The 17,051-nt window shown below is 38.1% G+C and overlaps 1 protein-coding gene across 5 annotated transcripts in view; it reads right to left on the bottom strand.

Moving 5' to 3' along the window:
• Positions 1 to 1,328: 1,328 nt before the first annotated feature.
• The window catches only part of LOC123747090 (uncharacterized), a 52,557-nt gene continuing 36,834 nt past the window's right edge, over positions 1,329 to 17,051 (bottom strand). For all 5 annotated transcript variants that reach the window (XM_045729107.2, XM_045729108.2, XM_045729114.2 and 2 more), the window contains 5 exons: positions 16,141 to 16,263; positions 15,423 to 15,595; positions 13,459 to 13,603; positions 9,702 to 9,807; positions 1,329 to 7,993 (listed from right to left, as the gene is read on the bottom strand). In XM_045729107.2, the coding sequence (XP_045585063.1) occupies positions 7,810 to 7,993; positions 9,702 to 9,807; positions 13,459 to 13,603; positions 15,423 to 15,595; positions 16,141 to 16,263 (731 nt within the window). In that variant the 3' untranslated portion in view covers positions 1,329 to 7,809. The remainder of the gene's footprint in view (positions 7,994 to 9,701; positions 9,808 to 13,458; positions 13,604 to 15,422; positions 15,596 to 16,140; positions 16,264 to 17,051) is intronic.

Raw genomic sequence — 17,051 nt, 5'->3', positions numbered from 1 at the left:
CAGTAGCTCCAAACACACCAGCGTTTTAAGTAATGAAAAGAACACTGTTTTTTCTCAAAAAAACGGTGGGTTTTCTGAGGGAAGAAAACGTATGTCTGGGAGCTGAGTCTAACCACCCACTCTTGTGGGTGGTTAGACTTGCGCAACGAGCCAGTGTTATATAAGCTCTGCCCGCAGACTGGGGGGGCTCCATTTGGTCACCACTTGGTCCGGGAGACATCTCCCGTCACGCAGGGTGCAGTTGCGCCTCCACAGATCTCCAGTATCATCTTTTGATACTGGTAATGGCTCGATAGGGCCACCACTTACGGGCTATTCATGCCCGTGCCACCTCTTGGGTGGCTTAATCTTCATCAATCAATCAATCAATCACTGGGGGGCCCTGTTCTCGACAAGCAAGCAGCTGCTCACTTACAAAACAACCTGCAATAAGACAAGCCAAGTGCTACATAATACATACATAAAGTATATGGTTACTCCATTTGCCATGATGATCTTTTCCAGCTGTATTTTAAAACCCAGCAGTTTTGTCGTTTACGGCTTCGGCGGGTAGGCGGTTCCACGGGTTTACAACCCTATGGGTGGAAAAGCATCTGTTTTCTGTCCTATATTGTGGTTTGTTGAACTTGAACTCGTTGCTCTCGTTGGTGTTACATCTGTCCTTTTCAAGAAATTGACCGGATCGACATCCTCCAAATTGTCCAGTATTTTTAAAGGTTTTGATGAGCATCATAGAGATTTTGATTTGCACATTGTGTAGTGATGGTCCTTGGTGCAAAAAAAAATGCTGCACTTTTGGAGTACTGACGCTTGTCAGTGGGATGGGAGAGCTCGTAGAACTTGAAGCACTGATGTATCTTGTGGTATTGTTCCTTATTCACTTGGTAGGGAGGACTCTTAATGCCATAGCAGTTGATTCCTTGTGTACTAGTCTGTGTAGTCGCACAGGCTAGAGGAACTTGAGAGATGAAGGTTGTTTTTGCTACTAGAGAGATGGTTATTTTCGCTACTAGAGAGATGAAGGTTATTTTCGTGGTTGAATGTTTGCCGTCCTCTCCGCCGAGGAACATAGCTCAGTACACCAACATGTTATGATTTTCTGTCTCTACATTGGTGAGGACGTCCAGTATGGTCTTGTCGGCGATCCATTGGCTAGTTTCACTGACAAAGATCATTCTTGCAGCCAGGTATTGATGTGGGTAGTTGAGAGAGAAGTCGGCTTTGTCCAATTCACTTAAGCGTTCCTGTAGGTCCTGTCATTCTGCCATCCTACTCCAAAGATTTTATCATTAATTTGGTAAGTTAAGGATTATTCTAAACTAAACAAGTGGTTTAGAGAATATATTTACATCTCGGGGACTCAAAAATAAACATGCCAGCAAACGAAGATAATCACAGTCAATGCAAGAAACTATCGCTCAGCACAAGTAACCAGTACCGTACTGCTATTTCTTATCTCTGCATGAATAAAATTGCACATTACACAAATTCCTAATTAAAACATACCTGTGTTTCCATATTATATTTGGCAATATCAACATCCAACAAATGCACTTTAAATATATATATATATATATACCCAACATCTTCACCTGGCTACAGAATAAAGAGATGAAGTATGCATCACCCATAATTGCACTCTTGTTTCAGTTTACAAGTGTGCCAATGTCAATCAATTCTCCAACCCTCTAAAAATTATAACAATTAACATTTGTACCCATATTCATTATAGAGTAGTTTAAATAGAAACACTTGTTTCTATAGAATAGAAATAGAAACATTAGAAACAGTGTACTAGACAGTAACATAAGAAGGTGAACTTGGACAAGTATGCAATACTAATCTCAATTACCAGTTACACATTTTCTATATAGTTTAAATATGAAAAAATATTTAATTTAGATGGTTTAGAAAATTTATCATGATACAATTAAACTTTTTAACCTTTTGGAGAAGACATCTTTGAAAATGTCCTCCTCATTGGTTCTTATTACATAGGAATAAAGTTAACTGCAGAAGATCTATTGACCTACATGAGGCACTTTCTATTTATATCCACCCAAACCTATTCATATTTATGTCTAACCAATTGTACCCAGATGTACACAAAGGTACAACATTTGTTTTGCCATGAAATCTCACAGAAGTTGCAAAACTGCAATAAATACAGTACTCTTATTAATTCGTATGGTTAAAATACTTTAAATACAAATATTTCCTTTAAAACTTTTTATTAAAAATATAGTTTATACATAGGTGATACGTACATGCCAAGAAATATACTCGTATCTGGCACTCAATTTCCAGCATGCAATTTATATTTTAAGCTGTGAGAACACCCATAGTCATTTATATTAATAATATGCCCTGGTCTTGGGATGCACTAACTTCATAACAAAATATGTTTAAAACAGTATAATAATACTTCCAAAATATATATATCAAAAAAGCTTACAATTGTTCACTACAACTGAAGACACACTAAAACTTTAATGCAAGATATATTCTTGTTCTAAAGGCAATACATTTGCAAAATTCTTAGTTAACTGAAGTACTATGACAAAAATGGGGTACCCAAGCATTATCACAAACTTGAAACTCTTAATACTGTATTCTGGAGGCATACAAGTTTTAACACTTTATAATGTGGACTAACAATGTTTCTGTAGTACAAATCTCTGCATACAAATCTTCTAAACAAATTATATTCTGATCAATATGCATCAGTCTCCTCTTTATAATGTTAAATACAATAAACATTATTATTTTGTTAAAATAAGTCAAAGCTGTGCTAAGTTTCACAATACATACAGTAGAATATATGCAAGCTACTATAAATATTTTGTTCTTTACTTGGTTATAATATGCTTGACTAAACAAATCTACTTAGCAATACAATCTTTACAAGAAAGCATTTTTTCCCATTTGTCTTCTTAATGTCTTGGTACTATCTTCCAATTTTACAAGTTGTACCTATCGTCTCACATTCTGACATAGATGGGCAATTACTAATTACACAATATTAATCACTATCGTGTAAAACCATCAAACTTTCTATAACACTGGATTCTTTCCTACGAATGTGCACTGCTACCCTTAAGAGCCTCACATCAAAACTACAATCAATTTATTTAGCCTTAACTGAAAGCAATAAATTTATCAACAATATGATTAACTATTCACTGCTTACAAATATATATATTAGGTTTGTTTACTATATTCTTTTACAGTTTTGCCCAATAGTCATTGTCTGTTCTCTTACTGGCACTTTATGTAAACATCTTGGTTACAGCTTTAAAATCTATACTTAGCCATCTACATTTGCCTATAACTTCAACTATGCTCCTATAACTCCAATTATATTTATATGAACTTTAGCTAGACAAGCATTCATCATGTATTCCAAATGTTCCAATTACCTAGCTTTATATATTTTATTTTTAAGAACATGTTTATTTCACACATTTGTTATATCATTATTACAAGTGTGTTTACAATGCCTCGTTCTCTTCAACAATGTAGTGGTACACACACAAATCTTTCTTAAATACTTGAAATACATGTTATCTCAATATTCACAAATGAACATTCTGAACAATCTACCCGCCATATACCCAAGACCCACCAAGTCTTTTTTATATAATATAACACTTAAACAGTGACACCACTGTCAAATGATCCACCATTGTCAGTGACGCACCACCATTAACTGAGAAACTACTGGCAATAACACCACAATCAATGACACACCACCGTCAATGCCATATGACTGTCAGTGACACACCACTGGTGGTAACTAAAGACTGTCACTGACATGCTGCCATTAGTATCATACCACAGTCAGCAACATAGCACACCACCAACATTAACATATTTCAGGAGTAAAACCATTACTTTTCCCCAAAATATTAATTTCTGAAAACCATTACTATGTACGCCTCTTGGAACAAACACATTTAAACAGACGCCTTTTTGTTCTATCTCATCTTCTGTTGACTATGCCATCAGCATGGACTTGACAATTTTCAAGAGCAATTTTTGTTACCAGAAATAATAAAGCAGGCATTAATTCATAATTTAATATATTCATTATATCTAATAACGTAATAATAATAATGATGCTATAGAACCAGAATAAACAATACAAAATTGTTATTTTATTGTATTTATCTTTAGTCAAGCTTCAATTGTCTTATGATGATCAAATGGCCAAACTTTTCATGACATTAATACTGTATTGCTTTGCAGACGACGAGTCACAATAACGTAGCTGAGGATATAAAGACTAAACCACACACCAGAAGATGAGGAGACGACGCTGTTTCAGTCTGTCCTGGACCATTATCATGTCAATTGTGATAATAGTCCAGGATGGACCAAAACGTCATCGTCTCCTCATCTTCTGGTGTGTGGTGTAGTCTAATATTGCTTTATTTTTCTTCTTAGCCCTTTGGTTGTGCTAGAAGAATAAAAATATAATTATTTTTACCATACAAAAATATGGTACTGTATTGCCAAAAATGTACAATTACGCTTCCTTTAACCTCTTAAAAAGCAAATATAAATCAAAAGTAGAAATACCTATATGTCCCCCCAAAACTGCTACTTCTCTGGTTATATGAGGTATACACAGTAGCTGGGTGGTGCAGTCAATGTCTCACAACCAGATATGCAGCTTGTTTACTCGTGGTGTAGGGACATGAGTGGCCTCAAATGATAAACTTGGACAATTTTTATGTTCGTGGCTTCACATGTTAGTTTGCATTATTTTGTTGTTGTTGAACATCTCAGTTTATGAACAAATATTTGATAACAAGTGATTAAATACTATATGGAAGCCTAAAATGTAATATGTACACCAGTTGGAAAAAATCCTTAGGAACAGTGTGGGGGGAAAAACTTTGACATGCCGCCGGCTTCTAGTTCTCGTTGAGGCTGATAGAGATAGTGGTTTTCAGGTAAATTCAGGGTAAAACACACAAACCTGTCCTCGGAATTTCTCAAGGGAAATGTCCAGCAACCAACTTCTTTGCTGCTGTTCTGTCTGGGAACATTGTCCAAAAACAAATTCAAACAAAGGCAGGAAAGACCAAACTGTGATTTGAAAATAATTGTAAGCCACTAATACATGATAATTTCATTGCATAGTAAATACAGAAATTAAAAGTGATAGCAAATTATTTTTGGAGTCTTGGCTAACTCCTTTACATTCATGTATTATAGCTTTTATACCCATATTTACACGATTTACATAAAACCAGGATATAATAACTAAAATTGGAAAATGAAGATAACTGCATTGGTCCAGAGATTAACATATGACAATTACTAACCTTCAGAGGTGGATATCATCATGAGTTGATCATTGGGGTAATGCAGAGTTTTCATCACATGTTGATTAGTTATCACCCAGTTATTATACAAAGGATGCAAATCTGGTTATAATACATATATTGTACCTGGTACTGTATATGGATATTGTACCTGGTACTGTATATGGATATTGTACCTGGTACTGTATATGGATATTGTACCTGGTACTGTATATGGATATAATGAAGTCAACCAGACCCATGACAAAATCTGCTATTGTTTTTAATGGCTTAAATTAGATGAGGCGCATCTGAGCTTTGCTCTTTTTTGCAATTGAATAAAAAGCTTCTGGTTTACCTGATATTCCAAAGAAATGTGTTCCATTTGAGTGGGAGTGCATGGTTCAGTGTACTATAAATATCTACATAATTATTAGCAACTGGTGTAATTGAGGAGTAAAATACAGTATGTACATTCTGCCATAGAAGTAATGCACATCAAAATGAAAAAATGCAATTTAAGACAACTATAATGCCTTCTTGCTTATATGCAATCATTGTAAATGTTGCAAAACATTTTTATTAATTTGCACAGTGGGAATTTGATCCTGTAATGAATGAAGAGTAGTATCTGCTACACCATGCATTTACATCTTAAAACTAATAACTTGACAACTAGATTTAGGTGAACCCTTAAATGCATAGAAAGGATAGGAAAATAGCTATAAATAGGGGTGAAAAAATCATGACTATAAATGGGCCAGCCCAAGGCAGATCACAAAGTAATGCTTTAATGAATATTTATTTAAATCATGCACATAATATAGTATTTTCAATCATTGTATTTAAATATTTTCTTATATAAAATACACTACACAGTGAAGACTTGTGACTTCTCTTGACAACATTCCAAGAGATATAATTTATAATAAAGTAGAGGCTGGAGCCCCTTGGGATGAGCCCTAAACCTATCCCTTAAAAGCCTTGGCTACATAAAAGCCTTGGCTACATAAAAGCCTTGGCTACACAAAAGCCTTGGCTACATAAAAGCCTTGGCTACACAAAAGCCTTGGCTACACAAAAGCCTTGGCTACATAAAAGCCTTGGCTACACAAAAGCCTTGGCTACATAAAAGCCTTGGCTACATAAAAGCCTTGGCTACATAAAAGCCTTGGCTACACAAAAGCCTTGGCTACATAAAAGCCTTGGCTACATAAAAGCCTTGGCTACACAAAAGCCTTGGCTACGTAAAAGCCTTAACTGTGCAAAAGCCATCATAATATATCTCCCATCATTAACTTTGGCCAATATGCATCATTTACCACTTTTAAAATATATAACAGTGGTGTGCCCCTTTCCCCCCCCCCCAAAAAAAAAAAATCAGTGTACACGTTACCACTCTTGGCTTAAGATTCACTCTCAAACTATTTTGTGTTAAGGTACAACTTCAGTGGTCCAAAATATTTAACAAAATAAGCCTTTATAAAATAAAAATAATAGAAATAACAATTATACTTGCTTCATATAAGATGCATAATAATTATATATACAGCTTTTGGTGGTGGACAATTTGAATGTCCTCTCTTAATGGGATAATATATATACAAATCTCCAGGTTACTGCAGAGGCCCAAAATTACCACCATATAAACATTTGGTTGACACATTACGAACCTATACCCCAACTCTAATAATTACAAACAATTATTATACAACATTCAAGACATTATGAATTCAAAATATACAGTTTGGGATACATATACAAGTAATACAGAGAAATACTGTACAAAGCTGACTTAAGAGCGCTAAACGCTCTCTGCGGTAATGACGTAAGATACACAATACTGAGCCATGTATTTACAAGTAACACGAGCACACTCTTGATAATACACAACAGGTAGGGTTGTAAACTGTCTTTTTTGTTAACATTTTTCCATAAAGAAAAAGATAAGCATACTAACAACGAAACACAAAATAATTTAACTTTTCATAAACCTTTTGTTGCACAGTACAGAAAGAAATTCTACAAAATAGCACCTCATACACACTGTTGAACACCATAATGGAATGCAAAGCAGTACAGGAAACTGTTACATGATAAGTTAATATGAACGCTTTTCCAGCCTGCATCACAGAGATGAATACCTAACACTAATTTTAATGGCAATACAACTCTCAGATGCATTCTGTAACCGGTATGATACTCACCAAGACTCGTCGTTATAAAACACTGAACTAGAAAATTATGAAGGAACTCGGTCATTATTATGAACAGTTTTACCCCAACTGTCATTTGTCCCAGTTTCCACTGCTTTTCAGATGTATAAAGTCCATTTCATAACAGTAATGGGATTACAAATCCTGATGTAACAAAGAAATCTTAACATGATTCCCGACAGTGTTAGAAATAATGGTGTAGTATATGATATGACCTAAAACAAGGCAAAATTTTCAGGTACCTTTATGAGTGGAATGATAATATCATTACATATTACTCATCACTTTCTGCTGGAAAATATTTGTGAGAAATCGGAGAGAAGTCCCTCAATAACACGATTGTGGAGCATCACGTCTGTCATGAGGTCGTGAGATGATGTTACTTGTGGCCAAAGAAGGCAGGGTCCAAACACGATGGCTAGGTTTGAAATACTCATCCGATTTTCACTCTCAAATTCACTTACTCTGTTAAATGGAGAATAAATTAAGACATACTGAAAATTGAAGAATATAGTACAAAAATTAAAATATAATACAGTACATACCAGTATGTATTACCAGTATTACCAGTATTATGTATGAATGTAATAATATTTATTCTGTATTATTCTAACATTACCATGAATTCACTGGTAATACATAAATCTAGCACTGAATATAATGAAATGCCTCTAACTGATGAACTATTCAGTAGCTTCCAGGCCATGACCAAGCCTTGAAGACCACACCAAGTCTCTGAAGACTCACGAGTACTTACCAAGCCTTGAGGACCACACCAAGCCTCTGAAGACTCACGAGTACTTACCAAGCCTTGAGGTCCACACCAAGCCTCTGAAGACTCTCGAGTACTTATCAAGCCTTGAGGACCACACCAAGCCTCTGAAGACTCACGAGTACTTACCAAGCCTTGAGGTCCACACCAAGCCTCTGAAGACTCACAAGTACTTACCAAGCCTTGAGGTCCACACCAAGCCTCTGAAGACTCACGAGTACTTACCAAGCCTTGAGGTCCACACCAAGCCTCTGAAGACTCACAAGTACTTACCAAGCCTTGAGGTCCACACCAAGCCTCTGAAGACTCACGAGTACTTACCAAGCCTTGAGGTCCACACCAAGCCTCTGAAGACTCACAAGTACTTACCAAGCCTTGAGGTCCACACCAAGCCTCTGAAAACTCACGAGTACTTACCAAGGACAAGAACCAGAATAAGCCTCGCTCAAAGAGGCATAGGAGTACAGTAATTAGGAATCAGAGATCACCACAGAATTGAGCCAAATGTAGAAAAAAGAAGCAAAACACTTCAAAATACGAAACTGCTGGAAAAAATTTGTAACCCTGAAGTAAACAATGCAATTTTTTTTTATTGTGGGTAATTTCCCGCTGTGAGAGGCCCACCAGTCACCAGATGGCCTGGCAATCCAACATCTCAGCTTGCCAGTAAGCCCAATTATAAGCCACCCCAGGAGACAACCCACCAGATCTTATGGGGATGGAGGAAACAGGGTACGGAAGGAGTTACTAAGTAGCCCATCAGAAAGAGGTATATCATTACATTCAACATTGGATTTCTAGGAGGGTCCAAATGACCCAGAGACAGCCCAGCAAGAGAACTGAACAAGACAGCCTGGAGAAAGTCGAACAAAAATAGCCTGGAGACAACCAGTGAAGACAGCTCAGGTACATAGACAAGCACGGTAGCAACAAAATTCAACCATAAACAGCAATAGCATGAGGTAGCTCTGCTTGACAATACTGGTATAGGCAGACGATGAGTCACAACAACATGGCTGAAGAAATGATGACCAAACTACAACTCAGAAGATGGAGAGACAATAATGTTTCGGTCCGTCTTGGACCGTTATCAAGTCATGTCAAGACACGGCGTCGTGTCAACATTTGGTAACATTATGTCTACAGCTCATTTCAAGTTCCAACATTTATGACACTCTTGATGTACTGACTGCCATCCCCTATCCTTACCATAGCTTGTATTTTCATCAATTACCTGCTTACTCCCACTCTTTACCACCACTTGATGAACATAAAATCATTCCAATTACCCGAAAATTTGGGTTGCAAAAATTCACATTACTGAGCTCTTACAGTACTGTATTATTTCTTTCTTCCCCAGAAACAATTATTAATCAAACTACTGAAGGTATTAAGTCATACCTGAGAAGATGCTGAAGAAGAACCTTGAGAGTATCATAATTTTCTGGTGGGAGCCTGTTCACAGCTTTTGTCAATTTCTCCACTTGTTGGTTCATCCGCCGGTACTCTGAAAAGGACGTGTATCAGAGGAAAAATTTAAATATTAGATAATTTATTATCTATATTATATGTATTCTGCATATAAAAGTGTTGTGAACCCCAAATAGCCTCATGACCTAGGTTCTGCCTAGCATGAGAGATATTCCTCACCCAAGCACACAGTTGATTAAAACAGGACGTCTAGCACGGCTTGCAAAGTAAACCACAGTTGTATGAGACGTAAGAGGCACTGTTAGGTTCGTGTGTGGTAGCTAATTAGAGCTCATATTCATTGGAGGACAAGTTGTTGATGGTTCTACCATTGACCAGTTAGAAGAATACTTCATCAGAGAGGTGGTTTACTTGATTAAAAGGAGGATTGTTCCACAGCTGATCACAGAGATCATTGGACATCTGATCCAGAGATCATTGGACATCTGATCCACAGAGATCATTGGACATCTTTGCTTGGTTGTTTGAGGAGTCCATTGTACTCATGTATGTGATGCAGTATATGGAGGAGTGTGTGTATACCTGTTCTTATTCAGATGCATGAAAATAATTTTGAGGCAAGGGAGTGACTTGAATGCACATTCTGGTGATTTTCAAACACCTGCCTTAACTGATTTGGCCATGAAGGCACAAAAGTAGACTAGCCTGGAACACTACTGAGTCACTGAGAGGTTCTGAAGTCCCTGAACCAAAGTCCAACCAGGGTTTTACAGTCCATCTGACCACATTCTGGCCTACGGTAATGACGTTCACACTCTTACGACCTACATCAGACCCAAGTAAATAGAAAATGTGGAAAGAGCTTACTCATGGGAGGCAAAGGAACATGCAATAAATAGTGTGAGGTTAATACCCAAAAAATATCTGAAAAATCAAGGTAGCTCTTTTCTTTACTAAAGTATCTGTATCTTACATGAAAGCTGCCACTTGTCCAAAGAAAACAAAGGGTTGTATAATAAATAAATAAATAAATAAATATATTTATTTGTTTATTAAATATTCTATACTAAGACACCTGACCACCACACCACACACAGCTGGTAGAGCAACACAGGGCAAAAATTCAGAACAGGAACATGAGGCCAGAGATGACTGATCACCAGCACATCAGTTCAAGAACTGGAGTGGTGGGCTGCCCACTCCCCCTCCCCCCATGGGGGAGTAACACTAACAAGTAGGAGTGCTAGTTGCATGAAGTGTTGCTTCTTGGATTTCTTTCTAGGGGAGTTATTTTGATATTTTTGGATGTTGATTGCACAGGTTAACCAGACAGTGGTCTGTCTGTTTTGATTTGTCTACCTTTCTGGGTCCTTCCCTGGTCGATGGCAATTATGACATACTTTAAATGTAAAGTGCTCATAGGCCATTGCTCCCTGTGCCTCTCTGAGGGGACCAGGTTCTGGCTCATGGCTCCTGGTAGGCATAAGAACTCCTGTGACTGATGACCCCAAACTAATATAGCACTTACCAGTTCAGGTATTTTCAGGGAGCCAACAGGGCTCCCCACAGAAAAGCTGCCAAAAAATGATAAAATTCACTTTTGCAAACAGGGTGGTAGATAGTTGGAAGATGTTAAGTGAGAAGGTGGTGGTGGTGGAGGCCTAAAACCATCTGTAGTTTCAAAGTGTTACATAACAAAGAGTACTGGGAAGACGGGACAACACGAACAAAGCTCTCATCCTGTAACTACACTTAGGTAATTACATTGTTGGGGACACATTCAAGAACACCTGAGCAGACTACTTCAACACAATCAGCATCAACACATACCTTATTTTCAAGCTGCTACTATGATAGCATGGAAGAAAAAACACTTCAATATAATTTTGTTCATAGGGAGATGGTATAATACTCTGAGCACTTTATATCAACAAAGATTAACACATTATTGGAGGCTAAATATAATGTACTGCAAGCATTTTGTACAAATGTTGTGTGTTGCACAAGGGAAAGGCATTTAATATACTGTACAGAGACGTGTCACCTGAGCTTCTGGAACTCTACTCCTCAAAGCGTATATATATTGCACCGTCTCCGCCCTGTGCTGCAGTGAGGCGGTATAGTGCAGCTAATCATGACTCGTGCCTCATTATGAGAGCCTGGTACAGAAGGAATCTTTAACAAATTCCTGGCCAGTTAATCAGGGTTTCTTTCACTCACCATTTTGTAGGCAGCGAGACAGTCACATACATCATTTCTGGCTAAGTGTAAGGGCATTATAGAACAAATTCATGGTGCACTGGATTCAGTCCCGAGACAATGGACATGTACTTACCTAAAGAATTTTATTTTTCTAACTCTTCGTGTTTAAGTAGTAAAGAAAGTACTGGAATTTGCTGATCTCTCATTGTATTGCTGTGAACAATGCAAAGATATAAAAAACCAGCATTGGATGTAATGAAACACCATTTTCTGGGTGAGCCCCGGAAGCTCCCTGAAGCTATCAGTAAAAGGTAAAGGACTGGAAGGACTGATGACCCCTGGAAGAAGACCAGGAGACATGACCACTACCCACAATTCCTCAGGGGAATGGACAGGATCAATGTACCAGTCTCTGATCAGGTCTCATGGTTGGTGGTCTGAGAGGGTAAACTATCAGGAGAAAGTGCCAAGCCATTATGACTATATAGCATTTGGAAGGGGGTCAGGATAAGGATCTGGGATGGGACGGGAAAAAATGATGTCCAACCATTTGGACGGTCGAGGATTGAATACCGACCTGCATGAAGCTCTACCGTCCAGCCCAAGTGATTGGATGGGTGGAGGTCTGGTCTTCCAGGTTGTTTGATGTGACTGCTCGCAGCCTGATGTATGTGTTACAGCCTGGTTGATCAGGTATCCTTTGAAGGTGTTTATCAAGTTCTCTTTAGAACACTGCGGGAATTCATCCAGTTATGCTCTTATGTTTAAAGCAGAGATTTTCAACCCTTTTAAACTCACGGTACACTCAACAAGGCACTGAAGTAGTGGAGGCACTCCATCAGTTTTTTGTGTGTGTTTTTGTCAGTACATGAGAATATTTTCCTGAGATGTGAGTTGACTCCTTCAAATGAATGGCAAGAAAATTGACTTCTTCCCTCAAACTCCCACAGCACACCTGTGGACCCTTCGTTCCACACCAGTTGAAAAAACTGGGAAAGAGGGAAAGTGTTAAAAAGTCTTGGGTGCCGAAGCTGCCGAAAACATAAAGTTCACTTTTGCAAACAGAGTGGTAGACGGTTGGAAAATGTGAGAAGGTGGTGGTGGTGGAGGCCAAAACTATTAGTAATTTCAAAGCGTTATATGACAAAGAGTACTGGGTAGACGGGATACTATGAGTGTAGCTCCTATCCTGTAACTACATTTAGCTGATTATACTTAGGTAATTACTTTGTTATGCTGGTGGGGCTCCTGACTCAAGGGCATTAGCTCAGAAAATAAAAAGTGAATTATACATACAAAAAAAATTAAATGAGCAAAAATATAAATGAACTGCAAATGATCATTTAAGCCAACATCATAACATAAATGCCTGGTTCACAATTCCTAGCCACAACATTGATAGCATCAACCTTTCAATATGTAACAACACTGATACAAAGTTCATTATTTGGTAGCAGGTGTTCTAGGCATCATTATGGAAGTATCAAAAAGCTTTGTGTAGCCAAACACATATAGAACTAATTACCAGATCCAGTAGCTTGGATGAAGTCCTGGTAATTGTCAAATGGAATCAGCGGCTCCTTGAGCTCACGGAAGAACAACTTCAAAGCCCCAGACAGGTTGTGAATTTCCTTCTCTCTACTCAAAATGCTGTAGTTTCTCTGGGCAACCTGTGGAAAAGAAAAACATTACCTAACAGTTGAATTTTTTTTATAGCTCTCTAGATTTATAATTGAAAGTTAAATCTCACCCTGAAAGATAAGAAACATTTGGTAAATCCTTCCTAAATATTTCACTTATTGACTAGAACAATTAGAAATGAATATCAACTGATTTGAACTAAATTATACAGATCTCAATACAGCACTACACTACACAAGTTTGTCAATCTGAATAGAAAAACTGGATTTCTAGTACAGTATATACAATAGTTTCATAGATAGTGAAGATATGCGAGTACATTAGTTGGTATGAGCAGAGGGAAGGAAAGGCTGCCTCGTGGTTGGGGAATGGAGCTATAAGCTGATTGCTTCACACCAACATGAAGCAGCTCACCTCGGGGTAACCAAACTTCTCACAAAATCAATGGAAGGACACATCACCAACGGTCCACTCTGTGGAAATGAGACAAAAGAAAGATAGACTGTCTGCAAAAATGCTGGATACATTCTGCAGGTGAATTGCATGAAGAACCAAACTCTGAGAATCCAGAAGCTGAGCTACTCACAGAGTATAGCTCCAAAAGGGAAGGACTGAAGAGAACCTAGTGATTCAGATAATGAACCACTGGGCAGCAGTCGAAATGGAGCCCGGAGAAACATAAATTTTCCACAGAGCCTGCAATACTGCTACAAACTTGTTCACAGCTGCAGCTGAAGGAGGGGACTCACGAAACGACCCTTGGAAGCCTGGTAAGTATTCTTACCAGGCTTCCTAACCCAGGTCCGAGGCAGCAGTATACCTGTACATGCTGAGCGATGGAAGTGGAAGGCATCACAGAACTGAACCTCAAAATGTTTGAGGAGGAAGCCTGCAAACAAACAAGTGGCAAAGAGCAAACAAAGTTCAGATCCAATGGTCCTGGCAATGGTGAAAACTTGCCAAAGGAATCATAACAGCTCACTAAGCCAAACTTTGCCCATGGGGGAACAACAGTAGGTAATTACAGACAAAATCCAGGCTCCCTCTCAACCAATCACCGAGTAATCCTGGGCCGTTGCAATACCAGACGGAGATGCCACTGCAAGCAGAGCAGAGCCACAGGAGGAAGAGAGGGGGACGATGATTGGAAATCCCAAGCCAGGTCTAATAAAGTCTGAACCTGGGAAAGAACCAACTGGGACTTCCTCTAAGACACCAGGAACCTGACCCAGGCAAGGTGAGAAACAACCAGATCCTTAGCTTAGAGACATGTGGACTGGCTGGGGCCCAAACCAGACAGATGTCAAGGTAGGCCATGATGATAGCCCGCAAAACATGCAGCCGAGTTACAACTACCTGTGCTAAACTGGTAAATACCAGAGAAGACAGATTCAAGCCACAAGGAAGAACTTGAAGTGATAAGCCACTGATTGGGGTTTGTTGTGTTAGCTTCACAACATACGCCAATCAGTTCCTGAACCCCAGATGAATAAGGATGTGCCAGTAAACGTTCATGAGGTCCAAGGGCACCATCCAAGAATCCGTCTGCAAAACCACATCAACCAAAGCAAGCAACCAAAGCAATATATAATGCAAGTATATAAAAAGTCAGACAAGGAAGGAAGCCTATTAATCCTGAGGACACCCACTGGAGAGAGAGTTAACTCAACCGTGCTAGAGTCCAACCAAGCCTGATGGCTTGGTTATACTGAATATTAGTATAGTTGTTAGTATAGCCAAGCCTAACAGCTTGGTTGGTTAAAAAGTCAAACAGAGCTGTGGGGAAGATATCCGGCACAGGATGCCCAAAGCTGAAGGAAGGGGGGGTGCACAGTATAATCTATTTACCTCAAATCTGATCTTCTGAATTTGAGCAGCATTTCCAGATATCCGATATAATCCATCAGTGTGTAAATTTTCGTGGTTTTTCTCTATGTGGTTAATACACTGAAGAACAAATATAGGAATTGTGGTTTTGTCCTGAATATGAAGCTCTGCGAGAGTACTGCCAAACACCGACTCTGTTGAACAAAAAGTAATTTAACCATTAAATTGGGTATAATTAATGAAACAAATTCACAGCATTACAATAATCAGCTGAAAAGTCAGCTGATTATTATATAATAATCAACAATAATCAGTTCTTTACATCTAAAAAATGCAGATGCAGAACACATTGCTATAAAACTAACACTTTTTAATGACATTTATTGAAGAAATGAATACTACACACACACACATAGTAATATATATATACACACACACACACATATAGTGATATATATATATATATATACACACACACACACACATAAAGCTCCCTGATCCAACATTCAGAGGTGAATACTGACAGTCTTTGCTAACATGTCCTGGGCTGAAATTCAGGCTCAGGGGATTTGGCAGTCTTTCCAATTTTCATTAAATGAGGATATCATTACATAATTTCCCATTTTCTTGAGAGGGAGTGACAATTAACAACAAAGTATGGCAAGACACCATTAAGTGAGGGAGAAATGCACTAGAATCAATATAATAATATTAGAAGTTCCACTAAAAACGACCTTACCTTTATAAATGCCCTTTTTCTCTAGAGTTTCCTTTAATGGCCTTCTTTTTATAAAATTACGAAGTTTATCAGTGATACCCTTGCTGTCAGGATTAAGGTGCTCAACACTGGCTTCACGTTTGACTGGAGAGGAAATAAAATAAATTATTACTCCCAGAACTACTGTATTTATCAAATTCAAAAAATACAGTGCAACCAAATACTTCAAGCTTGAAAAACTCTGACATTTATAGTTAGACACAATTTGTGTTGCGTTTATATTCTCTCCAAGATCAGCAACATCTGTCCACATATTGCAAACACAAGTAAGAATTTTTGTTTTTGTATATCTAAATCCTTACCTAAAGGATGATCACTAGATTTAATTAAACGGTTACATTATAAACCTGTTATAGTAAAATTAAATGACATTCCATGATGTGTGCAATGAATAGTTTGTGCCAACTCATGAAATAATTATGACATACACAGCGCTACTTAAAATGTTGGTCTGCAAGCCATTAGTTGCAGGTTGGTGGACTTCCAGTGAATTGTCCCAGGTCAGTGGTTGTCTTTATAATGATAATACATTGGGAACGTTTTCCTATTTATGGAAAGTTTTTGTCAGAGCTGAGGTAGACAGACTTTTGTCACTTTTCTTGTCAGTGTTTCTTTTGTCAGTGGTCTCCATTCTCACACGCCACTTAAGCTGGACATGGAAGGATATTAACAAGATCTCATCTTCAACTTATTTACTCTCATCTTGATCTGTTTCGTGCCTGTAGTGTGCATAGTAGACGGGCTTCATCTCCTAGTCAATAGAGTTTTGTTGGTACTAGGAGTCATTACCATGATGTTGGTGTAGCATCACCCAAAACACCGGGTCTACTTGTGTGGAGTGATGTTCCACAAATCGCTACATTTGATGATAC

Source organism: Procambarus clarkii, chromosome 87, assembly GCF_040958095.1.
Source record: "Procambarus clarkii isolate CNS0578487 chromosome 87, FALCON_Pclarkii_2.0, whole genome shotgun sequence".
NCBI classification, from domain to species: domain Eukaryota; kingdom Metazoa; phylum Arthropoda; class Malacostraca; order Decapoda; family Cambaridae; genus Procambarus; species Procambarus clarkii.
Note: the sequence above shows the minus strand (reverse complement) of the source record. Positions and strands in the feature narration are given on the sequence as shown.